This window comes from Ruditapes philippinarum, unplaced genomic scaffold (assembly GCF_026571515.1).
Source record: "Ruditapes philippinarum isolate M1 unplaced genomic scaffold, ASM2657151v2 ctg1669_1_1_1_1, whole genome shotgun sequence".
NCBI lineage: Eukaryota > Metazoa > Mollusca > Bivalvia > Venerida > Veneridae > Ruditapes > Ruditapes philippinarum.
This window is the reverse complement of record NW_026856832.1, coordinates 110,624-124,089: the sequence shown is the minus strand read 5'-3', so window position 1 is coordinate 124,089 and position 13,466 is coordinate 110,624. Positions and strand designations below refer to the sequence as shown.

Below are 13,466 nucleotides of genomic sequence, written 5' to 3'. Positions count from 1 at the left end.
CAGGAGGGAGTGCTTTATATTTCTACTTTAAAGCTACATGTCTCAAGATGAGCCAGACTATTTTAAGAAAATTAAACATGAGAGAAATGTGCTAAGATTTTAAGAAGTAAAAAATGTCCGTGATTCAAGTGATTTACATGTTTTGTGGGATTATTTCCCGGATATGCAGTATGTATTATCATATTTCTACTGGGTGACTAACGCAGTAAGGTCTATTATTGCGTATTTTAACCTCGTTGTGGAAATTCACGTGGATTGTAAGAGTGTAAATTACTTTTATTGTTCATCTCATAATATTTTATGTTTAAAATACATTTTCATGAAAATGGCCATGAATTTAATGGCGTGCTGCCGTAAAGACGGACCAAATACAGTGTGTTTAATAATGATATAATTATGGATTAAAATATATTAGATGCTTATCGATAGAAGTAAGTAGCGTAGAATGTGAAACAATTTGTCAGAAATTTGTGATCTTTATGAAAAATAATGCTCGGAAGAAGGCAACAGATGATCTCTTTTATTAACAACACCTGTCCGCGGACAGCAAGCAAGGTAAAACCTAAACAACATAGAAAAGGGACAATAATTCGGCAAACATGCTTAGCAGAGAAAACTACCTGCTCTAAATAACCAACAAAAAGTTTGAAGTGAATACCTTTAATTTTGATAAAAAGTCAAATAGGAAATAATTTTACAAATATTATTGTGCAGGGGTTGGTGTAGATATCGTTTTCCGTGCTAGTTTTAGCTTCAGTGGCAATTTTGAGCAATTTTTATAAAGGACCATCCAACTATCGTTTAATATGTATAGTTTCATCAAAACCGACCCAATATTGAAGGGAGACATGTGGTTTAATATGTATAGTTTCATCAAAACCGACCCAATAGTGAAGGGGGACATGTGGTTTAATATGTATAGTTTCATCAAAACCGACCCAATAGTGAAGGGAGACATGTGGTTTAATATGTATAGTTTCATCAAAACCGACCCAATAGTGAAGGGGGACATGTGGTTTAATATGTATAGTTTCATCAAAATCGACCCAATAGTAAAGGGGGACATGTGGTTTAATGTGTATAGTTTCATCAAAACCGACCCAATAGTGAAGGGGGACATGTGGTTTAATGTGTATAGTTTCATCAAAATCGACCCAATAGTGAAGGGGGACATGTGGTTTAATGTGTATAGTTTCATCAAAACCGACCCAATAGTGAAGGGGGACATGTGGTTTAAACTTTTTCTCTTTTTTTCTTAAGCTCTGGCAGACATTTTATCCACCACATCGGTAAATTTTAGCAATTTTAATAAAGGATTGCCTACTGATCATTTTTATAGAGTTTTTTTAAAAATCTATAGGGCGGTTGAGAACAAAATGTCATATAACACTTTTTTCCTTTTAAATTTAAGCTCTCACAGCTCTCTTAAGCAGACCTGAATCATTTGAGCAATTATTATAGACGACTATCCAATAACAATTCATATTTCACTTCATCAAAATCTACCCATGTTTATCTATGGCGGAAATCTTGTATAGCAGACCGGAACCATTTGAGCAATGTTTTCAAGTTACATTATTATATTGTTTCATAACATCATATGGTGCAGATAAGATGCATAATACACAAAATTAGTCGTGTGACGAAAATAAATCGACGAGAAAACAATCGAGATTGTATACTAGACTTGCATTAATTTGAATTCAGAGCAGCCTAGCCTGGGTTCCAGTCTGTGCGATTTTTTAAAGATTCTGTTTTGCAAATTGATATTTTCAAAACAACAAACGGATACGGAATAGCGCATATGTTATGAATACGCAAAAATGGTATAAATAATCAAAGACTATGAACGCCTGAATCCCAGGCTAAGAGCAGCCTAGTAGTTGTTAAAGGTAGCAATCCACTAAATTTGAGTCAAAATACTGTCTTGATTGCAGACATGTCTCATGCCATGTATCTTTTTGTTGTTGCGATGATTCGGAGATATTATTCGAAGATGAAATCTTAGAAATATATCTTTCAACAAAATTGTGCAATCTTAAGTAAACATTAATCAGAACTATCTAAGTCACTTCACACAAATCAAAAGCAATAACACATATCTGGAAATGCTGACAGTAAAAAAGAAGAATTGAAAGAATATATATTTACAGTGGCGGATGTAGCCAAGAATAAAGTATTATAATGTATTTATTCAGATGTGTAATCTACAAAGAGTGTAAGTGAGCTAAGCATTTAGAAAGATACAGAATATCGACAAAAAATAAATCAGTGTAGTTTGAAAGTTGTCTCAAAGTTAATCAATTGCATTATTATAACTATTTATCTTTAACAAGCTATCAAATGTGGGTGGTACGGTCCGGTATTTTATTCGATTTTCGGATCCGGACCTGTCCTGACTCCGGATCCGGACGATTTTTTTCATTTTTGTTCTTATTTTACCTAAAATTTACCTCTCGGATCCGAACAGATTTTGCCAAATGTCACACCTTCATTCAAAATAACAATAATCGCACATCTTGCAGGTGTAAACATACACGAAACTGATGTGTTATTTCACTTGATTAATGGGTGAAACGTATGATCTGCGAAGGTGTGAAAAATTACACTTAGCTTGCCTTCATATCTTCTATAATTGCTTAATTGATTGTTTTTCGTCACCTTCAAATAATATTTTGATTAAATGCATAATAAAAATATCTTTTAATCCTTTGTATGGATTCAATGATACGTGATTAAGCAATGAAATTAATAGAAACTGTCAGTGAATTCGGATAGTCGCTGAATCGGGATAAGAGTAAACACACATTGACAAAATGCTGGTACGAATATTTATTATGTCTCCGCCTCCTGTTTTACATCGTAGGTTAACTTACCCTTGAAGACATAATATTTTTGCTTATTTATTTATTTTCATTTCTTTTTTTTAGTATTCACTTGTATTAGAATGAACATAAGAGACTGCAAAAATAAATATCTAAATGCAATTTCAAATGCATTCCCGTTTTCTTTCCTTAAACTATTTTGCAAATACATGTAACATGAAAAACATGTAGAAGAACCTTCTAATTCGGAAACCTTTCTAATCCGAAAACCTTTCTAATCCGAACTTTTCTTCTGGTCCGGACGAGTTCGGATTAGACAGGTTCCACTGTATAACTATTTTATCTTTAACAAGCTATCAAATGTGGGTGGTAGATCATTTGACCATTTTTTTATCAGTTTTATTTGTATTCATTACTCACGATGTCTAGATAACTTCACGCATTTTAGGTTAATCGATATTTTTATGCATTCAAAAGACTTGTATGTAGTAATCTATCTATACATCCCTCTGTCTGTATCATTTCTGAGATAACATTTTAAAATGAAAATTATAAAAAACACTATTTGCTGAAAACTGTGTCAATTAAAAATGCTACAATTATAAATTTTTTGATGCTGTTTTGCTTTTTTTATTTTTACAATTATAATTAAAGATACGAATTAAGATGTTAATTAAATTGTTCTTACGGTCATCTGGTAGCCAATCATTCTCATTAGGCTGTTCTCTTATCGTCATTCTACCTGAGCCATGTAACGACCCTTTCCCAACATGTCCATATCTGTAACCTCTCATTCCATTACGTGACTTCTTTAACAAACTCATATTTTGTTCACATGTATATTCCTTTTAGAATATTATCTTTCCTTTAATTAATGTTAAACACGCTTAAATTATTCTTGTTTACACAGACTTTACTTTTCACTGGCATTGTAAATGTATACCAACAAAGTATCGTAAATACAGACAATATTATTGTGATATCACCGCTTCCTTGAAATAAAAACTCAATTAATATAAATACCCATCACTTCCTATGTAATTAAACTGTCGCGGTTCTGAAGCTCACAGGAATACAAAATTGTCTGCCATCACAAAAACCCCTAGAAATAAACTGATTTGTACATCAACGTGTGATTGCAAATATTATTCAAGAAAGGCTTTATTTACCATTCACCATGTTTAATGAGATACAGCCTTCATTATTCATTTCCATATAAAAAAAACCTTTTGGCTTGTCTTAAGTTTGCGGTTTTGTATCCTACACATAGAGATTATTCCCTGATTGTATCTCTTAAAATCATGAAAACAAGCGATCCTTTAAACAAACCACACTTCTTAAAATTTGCAAAAAGAAATAGTATATCAACCAAACAGCATTATTCCTCCGTTGTCGTTAGAGGAAAGAAAACCTGTTAACTAAACACGGGGCATTTCTTAAAATGGAATGCCTGGAGAGAACATCGCTGGCAAAAATGTTTCACGAGAATGTATGTACGATCAATAACGACTTTTGATCATCGTCGCTTTAGGCCTTTACGTCATTGCATTTGATCCAGTCTCAACATATATGTGTATATCAACATAATGTGTATAAAATAGTTGTCATAGAAATCATAGAAATATGACTGGTTACAAATAAATAATTTGTTTATCAAATTCAAAAACAATTTCAGGTTTTTCAAGAAACTTGATTCCGGTGCATACAATATATTTTAACCATGCTCGGAACAATTTTACAGAACAAAAGCAAAAATAAATACAAAAAAGTGAAAAAGTAAATTAATAATAATGTTGTTTATTACTAGATTATTTTTATTTTAAGGCATTATGTTATATAGATGAATGATTGCTGATTTTAGTAGGCAGTAATAAAAATAATAGGAAGGATATGGAGTGGCGGTCCGGCGGCGTAGTACCGGAGGACCTCGCCCGCGCCGGTTGCCCGCGCGGACCGATTGTGCCGCCCGCATCGGATACGAGCGCTGTCGCTGGTGCCGAGGCGTAGCGTCTTACGCGTGCGCGCGTGCGCAAGTGCTGCCCACCCGGAAGCCCAGAGCTGCGTGAATGGAGCGCTTACAGACCTGCCGCACGCATCCAGCGCATTTTTATTAACTGAATCTGGCAGAGGGAAATCTTATATACAAAAATATGTTGTTTTCGTGCAAATAAACATGTTTTTAAACTTATGATCTAAAAGATAAAAAAAACAAATATGTAATTTATTGTACATTTATAAGTCTTTAGGTTTACCCTTCGTCCGTCTGTCCGTCCTTCTGTCCGTCCATCAGTCCATAAAACTGGATCCCACGATAACGCAAAAAGTACTGAAAATATTTTTATGAATCTTGATCTGGAGATTATGCACGTCTTTTTCTTTTTTCCTATGTTGAAAACTTTGGTTGCTATGGCAACAAATAGCTTTTAGACATGGCATATATACACATAAACTGGATCCAGTTATAACGCAAAAAGTACTGAAAGTATTTTTATGAAACTTGCAATATGTGTAGACTTTGCATTATATTCTTTTCTATATGTTGAAAAATGTGGTTGCTATGGCAACAAATAGCTTTAAAATATAGCAAATATAACAATATTTGTGATCACTCAAAAAGAAGTAAAAACATTTTTATGAAACTTGGCAATATGAAGATTATACACGTCATAGCTTTAAAATATGGCAAATATAACAATATTTGTGATTACTCTAAAAGTAGTGAAAACATTTTTATGAAACTTAAATATTGAAAGATGGCAGTATGTAAATTATTCACATAATTTTAGTCTTTACAATAGGGAGTATCTTGAGAGATGTTCTACTCACCAAGCTTTGGCGACCTCGTCAAGATTTCTTATTCATGTTTTTACGCTTTTTCACTATAAGTTGTTTATTTCTTAAGGTATTTTCTTCAAACTTCAAATATATATTTCTGATCATCAACCACATCATATGTGACAAAGTTAACAACTCTAGCACAAAAATTATCAGAATTACCCCCTTGAACTTAGAATTTTCATGAAAAAAATTATGTTGTTTTATAACTTCTCTATTTCTTAATGTATCTACTTCAAATTTTATATATATGTGTTTTATTATCACTCGGGAGAGGTCATTTGGGAGAAGGTTTAATACTCTAGATTGACTATTTCTAGAATTACGTATGTCCATCTTAAACTTAGATTTTTTTCTAAAAACTATTATTTTCTATTCAAACTTCTTCATTTCTTATAGCATTGATTCATTTATTTCATTTCATTCATTCATTCATTCATTCATTCATTCATTCATTCACTTTTTTCATCAAACCTAAATGTATGTATTTTTGCGAACAATCATTGCCTGAGTAGAATGAAAACCTGGTCTTGGTATAATGATTCTGATCGTGCGGTTTCATTTATGACAAAATAGTATGTACTGTATTCCGTTCACAGAATCGAACCCTAAAGGAAAATATAACAACAACAGCAACAACAATAAAGTCGATATCTAACAAAACAAAAGAATAATGACCCTAGAAAAAAAAGAACTTTTGATACTATTTAGCGAAATGGTCTTTGGATGAAAAAAGGTAATTATAATATTAACAAGAGCTGTTCAGAAGGAACAGCGCGCTCGACTTTTTTAGTGCTTGCCTATAAAACAAAACTTTGACAGTTTAAGGGCACACAAGACTTTAACTAGGAATTTTTAAGTACAAATCAAGAAAACATTTTCACAGAGTTATCTTCTCTTGCTTACAGATAGGTCTCATGATGGCACATAAGAACTCCAACTTCCAAAGTATATATCTCAAATGGTTAAGTCAACAAGTGGACAAGAATGAAAATCTTAAACTGAGTTTCTAAGTCAAAAAGGGCCATAATTCAAATAAAATCCTTAACAGAAATTACCTTCTCCTGCCCATGTTTTGGGACCATGATGGTAAACAAGTATTCCAACTTTCAAATTAATATCTCAAACAGTTCAGTCAAAAAGTGGACTGGTACTAAAAAACTTAACCAAGATTCTAAGTCGATAAAAAGGCCTTAATTTTTAAAACAAATCCTTGACAGAGTTACCTTCTCTTGCGTACAGATGGGGGTAATGATGTGAAATAGCATTAAAAGTTTCAAAGCAATATCTCAAAGGGTTAAGGCAATAAGTGGATTTTACCCATATTCAATGTATTTTTCTAAGTCAAAAAGGGGCATAATTCTGTCAAAAACCTTGACAGAGTTTATGTCCTCTTGTCTGTTGATGAAGGTCGTGATGGTAAACAAGTATGGTCAGTTTCAAAGCAATACCTCCAATGGTTTTTGAAACAAAGTGAGGTGGTACAAAAAACTTAACCAAGCTCAATACACTTTCTAAGTCAAAAAAGGGCCATAATTCTGTCAAAAACCTTGACAGAGTTATGTACTCTTGTCTGTAGATGGAGGTTATGATGGTGAACAAGTATGGTAAGTTTCAAAGCCATACTTGTAATACTTCTGAAATAAAGTGGGGTGGTACGAAAAACTTAACCAAGGTGTGACGCCGACGCCGACGCCGACGCCGACGCCGGGGCGAGTAGGATAGCTCCCCTTTTCATAGAAAAGTCGAGCTAATAAAAAATGATTTAACTTAATTTAAAACATTTATGATAATAGTAAATCCTTTTTTAAATTAAATTCAACGATATCAAGTTATATCCATGTAACAATGGTTTTAGACAAGGCAAACATCTTTTATCAGTGCTATTTTCTCTTTATCTAGATAATGTGCACCAACTTTTTTTTACCAAAATATAAATGGAATACATATACCTGATGCAGATGTACAAACATTTTTGAAATCGTTTATATTACTTTATTAGCTAACAGTGACAATGAATAACAAAACTCTTTTAATTTACATGAATAACATTAAGATACTTGGAAGCTAAATAATTATAATATTTAATTTCTTCAAAAGGAAGAATGCCTCAATATAACTTAACATTTAACAAACAAAAATAGTGCAAGAATATAAGTACATTAGAATACATTTTAGTAAATGTTTTTCAAAATGTAAGATTATCCACACAACCTACACGTGCTATGTTTCTAAAACTCGAACAGATTAGGTTTTATTACCTATTGATTTACAGATTGATATGTTCCATAAAACAATCAAACCCATTCTTTTGTACGGGTCTGAATTATGAAGTTTAGAAATCATATTATTGAACGTGTAAAACTTAAATTTCTTATGTATGCTTTTAGATTAAACAAGAAGTATCTTTTAAACTAGAAATGTGTCCATAGGACACAAGTGCCCCCACACTCCATTGTTTTGTCAATCTTATGACTCTAGGTCAAATATTTTGGGCTACATATGACACAAGTTGAAAAGTAAAAATCTTTTACTAAGTAAAGGACAAAAACTTAACAAATACTGAATAAATCCACAAGCAAACCTCGCGGTGCATAACTACACATGCTGACCAACATTCTTGTAAACTTTCAGGCCGTTAGGTCCAGCACTTTTTGAGCTATGCATAAACAAGTTGAAAATTGCAAATTTATACTAAGTCAAAGGCAATAACCCTAACAAAACTGAACATAAAATCCACAGGCAAAACGCAAGGTGGATTTACAGGGATGTTGAGACTTTACTTTGCCTATAAGTTTGTTTGTTTCTTGAAGGGGCAATTACTTTTCGAAATAGCTCGTATAAATAAATTCCAAGCAAATCAACCCCAAGGTGCACAACAAGATAACACATTCCTTTTCAAAAGATTTCTCGTAAAGTTTCATGACTACTAGTGAATTAAACATTTCTTAGCTACACACATGACAACAGTACCCGAAAATTGCAAATTTTACTTATTCAAGAGCAATATCTCTAGAAATACTAGATAGATCCATAAACGAAATCCTACATGCTTAACATTCTTGTTTCATGACTCTAGATGAATTACTCTTTGGGCTATGTGCGACACAAGTTAAGAGCAATAACTTTGACAAAACAGAATAAATCCACAGGCAAAAACCGAGGTGCACAACTACATATACTACACATGCTGAGCAACAGTCCTGTTACGTTTCATGACTATGTAAAATACGTTTGAGCTATGTGCGACACAAGTTGAAAATTGCAACTATTTACTAAGTATAGGAGAATAATTAAGACAAATCAGAATAAATCCACATGCAAAATCCCACATGCTGAGCAACATTCCTGTTAAGTTTCATGACTTTTGGTCAAATACTTTTTTGGCTACGTGCGACACAAGTTGAAAATTGCAAACTTTTTACTAATTCAAGGGCAATAACTCTACAATACTGAATAAATCAACACGCAAATACCCAGTTGCACAACTACAAAGGCTGACTAACATTCCTGTAAAGTTTTATGACTCTTTGTCAAACACTTTCTGAGCTGCGTTCGACACAACATGAGAACGGACGTATTGACGGGCAAGGGTTGATACTCGGCCGAAGTGAAACTGGATAACTTGCATATGTTAGTTCTTAGTTTTTCATTCAATATCATAAAACATGTTAGCATAGCTTGCATAACAATGGCATAATAATTCCTTGTAGGGTTATCAATGTTGAAAAATTGACCACTTTAAAATGTATGCGTTTCTAAAACCTGTTGTGTTTCGGTAAAAGAACTCAATTTCTAAAACCAACATCTGCGCAATCGGAGGGCAATTATTTAATTCTTGATTAATATGCAAAAAAATATATGAAAATTTTAAACATTATATCAATTGAACACATCAATATGAACACATCAGTAATCATATACATGTAATATATTACACACTTATTAAACATCATAAACCTAGGATACCTAGTTCTGATATTATTCTCGTTATTTTGAACAAAATTTAAAACTCATATCTTGTGTTAAATACGTTCTTACGTAAAATAAATTGTTTACCAATATGTAATGAGATCTGAATGCAGTGTAAAACGTTGTTATTTTTGGAGAGAATATTGTAAAATCTGAACAATATAACAAGAAAGTTAAAGAACTATCCAGTACATTCTATATTAGAAATACCTTTTACATTTTATTTTAAAATGACGAGAACTATCCTTTACATTTTAGTTTAGAACTATCTTAAAATGACAAGAACTATCCGTGAAACGACGACTGTTTTGAACATGCACAAATCAAAAGCCGATGCTTGGTAATACATATAAGGGCGTCTTATGGTGTTGCACATTTTCATTATCCCTCATGTACAGACACAATCAAACGGATTCTTCAATTTTCGTGTAATTTTGCTGTATCTAATGTTTCCTAGGGGATCACTTCTTTCAAGATATTTAGGTTAGAACAAGCGAGTTCCGAGTTTGTTAAACAGTGATGGCGTGTAACTCGACATTATTTTCAATTTTCTATTTCCGATTGAAACACTATGGATTCGTTTGTGATAACGCAACATAATTATGCTTGTTGCTGAGGGCTAAATTACTAGTATACCAATATTATTATATAATGCTGCTCCTTGCAAAAGTATCAAGAAAAGCAAGACAAAGGAGTTGCACTCATAAGGTAATAAAATAGAACAACTAATATCAGCGTCCAAATCTACGTCTGAAATTGTTCATACTCTTGGTCAACATTGATCAAAATTCAATGACATGACATTGTGTAAAAGGTCTAAATTTTAAAACTGTAGCTCTAAAAACATAAAGTTGGTAACTAGGTTAAAATCTAGGCAACATATATCAAAGGTAAAAATTGTTCCCTTAAATCGTGCATATCTTCCAAATTTCATTGCTGAGGCAATTATATTTATGTACGCTCAATGTCACTTGAAGATACCGCCTGAACGGATGTCATTTTTGTATGTCGTTGATTTTCATTTCATTTTTGAAAGTAATATGTTTAACTTGATGTTTTGCATTATTGCTGTTTCTCCAACTACAAAATATTGGCCACTTGGTCAAAATTAAGAACAACTGATCACCAAAAACAACAAAGAAGGTCACAAAATAAAAATATGTCCCGAACCAAAGTTCAGCTCTTTATCTAAGGCTCTGCACCAGTTTCTAAATTTTATTGCTATAACTCTAAATACAAAAGTAGGACACTTGGTCAAAATCTAGGTCAACTAATAACAAAGTTCATTGGCATTTTAAATTGTGTACGTGGTCCAAATTTCAAGCACCAAGAAAAAGAAAATAGGCCACAAGGTCAAAATCTAAGTAAACTTAACAAAGTTCAATTTTTCGTTTTCAAATGTGCACATAGTCAAAACTGCATAGATGTAACTCCAAATACAACAAAAAGTCAAATATCTAACCTCTAGTACTTGGTCCTTTATAAAACAAAATAATTTTTTTTAGTTTCTTCTATAATCTATACATAAGAAAAACCCATGACCCCCTTGGAAGGACAAAGGTTTACATACGTGCGATAACTGTAACAACCTTATAGGATGTATAACTCCAAATACAACAAAAAGTCAAATATCTAACCTCTAGTACTTGGTCCTTTATAAAACAAAAGAACATTTTTTTAGTTTCTGCTATAATCTATACATAAGAAAAACCCATGACTCCCTTGGAAGGACAAAGGTTTACATACGTGCGATAACTGTAACAACCTTATAGGAGGTCCAATAGATATAAATATCTAAGCCAAATATCTAAGCTGTAACAAGTGAAGTCAATTTAGACTCCAGGACCGACCATTATTTAAAATACCTTGGAAGAGATCCATTAAATGATGTTTTATGCTAAATATCTAAGCTATAGCCCTTGCTGTTTCAGAGCAGAACGTTTAAGTGGTCACAATAAACATATTACAGAAACTTATGATCCCGCCAGAGCAGGAATAATTTTGATCTTAGATAAATATTCTTACAAATTTGGTAGATACTTCATCAGTCAAGACCGTTTGCTTATTGATGACAAACACCACATGACGACAAATGCTTGACAGACGGGTATCGCAATAGCTTAACGTTGTGCTCAGGGGAATGAGTTTTAATTTAGGACACTTTGGTGAACTAATATCAAAAGTCATTGGCATTGTAAATTGTATGTTTATAGTTGAAGTTCAGGAAAAAAGCACAAACAAAATTATACCAAAAGTTCAAAATCTAAATATCAAAATTCAACTGTGCACACATAGTCAGAGGTATAGCTCCAAAACTAAAATAGGTCACTTGATCAAAGTCTTAGACAACTGATATAACATTGGCATGTTAACTTGTGTAATTTTTTTTAAATATCAATTCTATAACTCCAGAGACAGAAAAGTAGGTAATTGTTAAACAACTGATATCAAACTTTAATTCTGCATCTTATACTGTGCACAAAGTCAAGATTTCAAACCCTAGATATATTCATTTACTAGAATGTGATTTTCTCAGCTCTCAGTGAATATCGGATTTGAAACAATAGTGTCATTTCTTGAGGCAAGAAACCATCATTTTGTTTGGGAATTAATTCGTATGGATTCCGTGTGTCAAGAGAGATAAACCGTTGAAAAAGTAAAGGGTTGTTTGAATTTAGAATTAAGGAAAAACAAAAGAAAAATTACTTTGATTGACTGAGATATGGTAAACGTATGAAAACATAAATATATAATATTGAATTCTAATGGAGTTGCCGAGTGGTTAACGCGTTGGACTAGTAATCTAAGGATTGCTGACCGCGTGGGTTCAAATCCTGTCAGGGACAAGCTGTTTCCTTGAGCAAAAAACTTTACAATAATTGATTAGTATTGGTTGGTTCCAGAAATCGATTCGAGAGTGTTCCAATAGGCTTATAGCTTTCAACACAATCAAACTAAAATAATAGTGTAAAACTAATATAGCATAAGTAGCATTGTAGAGTTCAACTGAATGAGTATGGTACTAAACACTGTTAAATGAATTCTTTATTTAGCACAAGCAATTCTAAATACGAAAACAAATTTTAATGAAAAGAAGAAAACACCAAAATCAATACTGTTTTGTGTAATATTAAAACACTTTGTGTACAATATGGACTTGACATTGTACTTTTTGACTTAAAACGTGACTAGATAGAGTTCAGTATCGAATTGATATGGAATTTTTGACTTGGAAAATAAAAAAGTTAGTTGGAGTGAAATATGCATTTAATATGGCTTTTATAAAAACAGATTTAAATATTGGTTGATATTGGAACAACAAGTGGTGCAAATGGTGAAAGTTTATAGGCTACATTTTATAAAGTAAGAAATAAAAACAAAATCGTAATGGATATGTTACAGTGAAAACAAGCGACGGCATGTGATTCAGTTTGTTTTTGAAACTGTGGTATACGTTTCAATTAATCGTGTCTGTAAGAGTTTAAGAATAATATATATACATAGTTCTATCCTTACAATCATTTGCTAGTTTAATTGATTTGAAATTTGAGTACAAGATATTTCGGAAATGTAGACGGTTTAATTCTCGATCAAACTTACAATTTTGTGAGATACTCTACACATTTAAAAATATCTTTAACAATGCTTGATTTACGAGAAAAATAAGGAGTTGAATGTAAAGCAGAAATTAATCACAACAAGACAAATGAGCTCAGACTGGGATTCCGTTTACTTAATCTTAACTTATTGATCAAGCCTTCAATATTTGTGTCACTGTACACTCTCCGACCAATTAGTTTAGAAAATCAAAGTGCTATAAGCACTGGATGAAAC

General features: G+C 32.4%; 1 protein-coding gene across 5 annotated transcripts in view; it reads right to left on the bottom strand.

Annotated features, from left to right (window-relative positions):
• LOC132747832 (short transient receptor potential channel 7-like) overlaps positions 1 to 13,466 on the bottom strand; it is a 218,009-nt gene that overhangs the window by 100,763 nt on the left and 103,780 nt on the right. Inside the window, exon 1 of one of the 5 annotated variants that reach the window (XM_060737356.1) lies at positions 3,514 to 4,158. The exons of the other annotated variants lie outside the window; for them this stretch is intronic. Coding sequence (XP_060593339.1) covers positions 3,514 to 3,649 — 136 coding nt within the window. The 5' untranslated portion in view covers positions 3,650 to 4,158. Of the gene's footprint in view, positions 1 to 3,513; positions 4,159 to 13,466 lie in introns of those variants that run through there. 5 annotated transcript variants of the gene reach the window in all.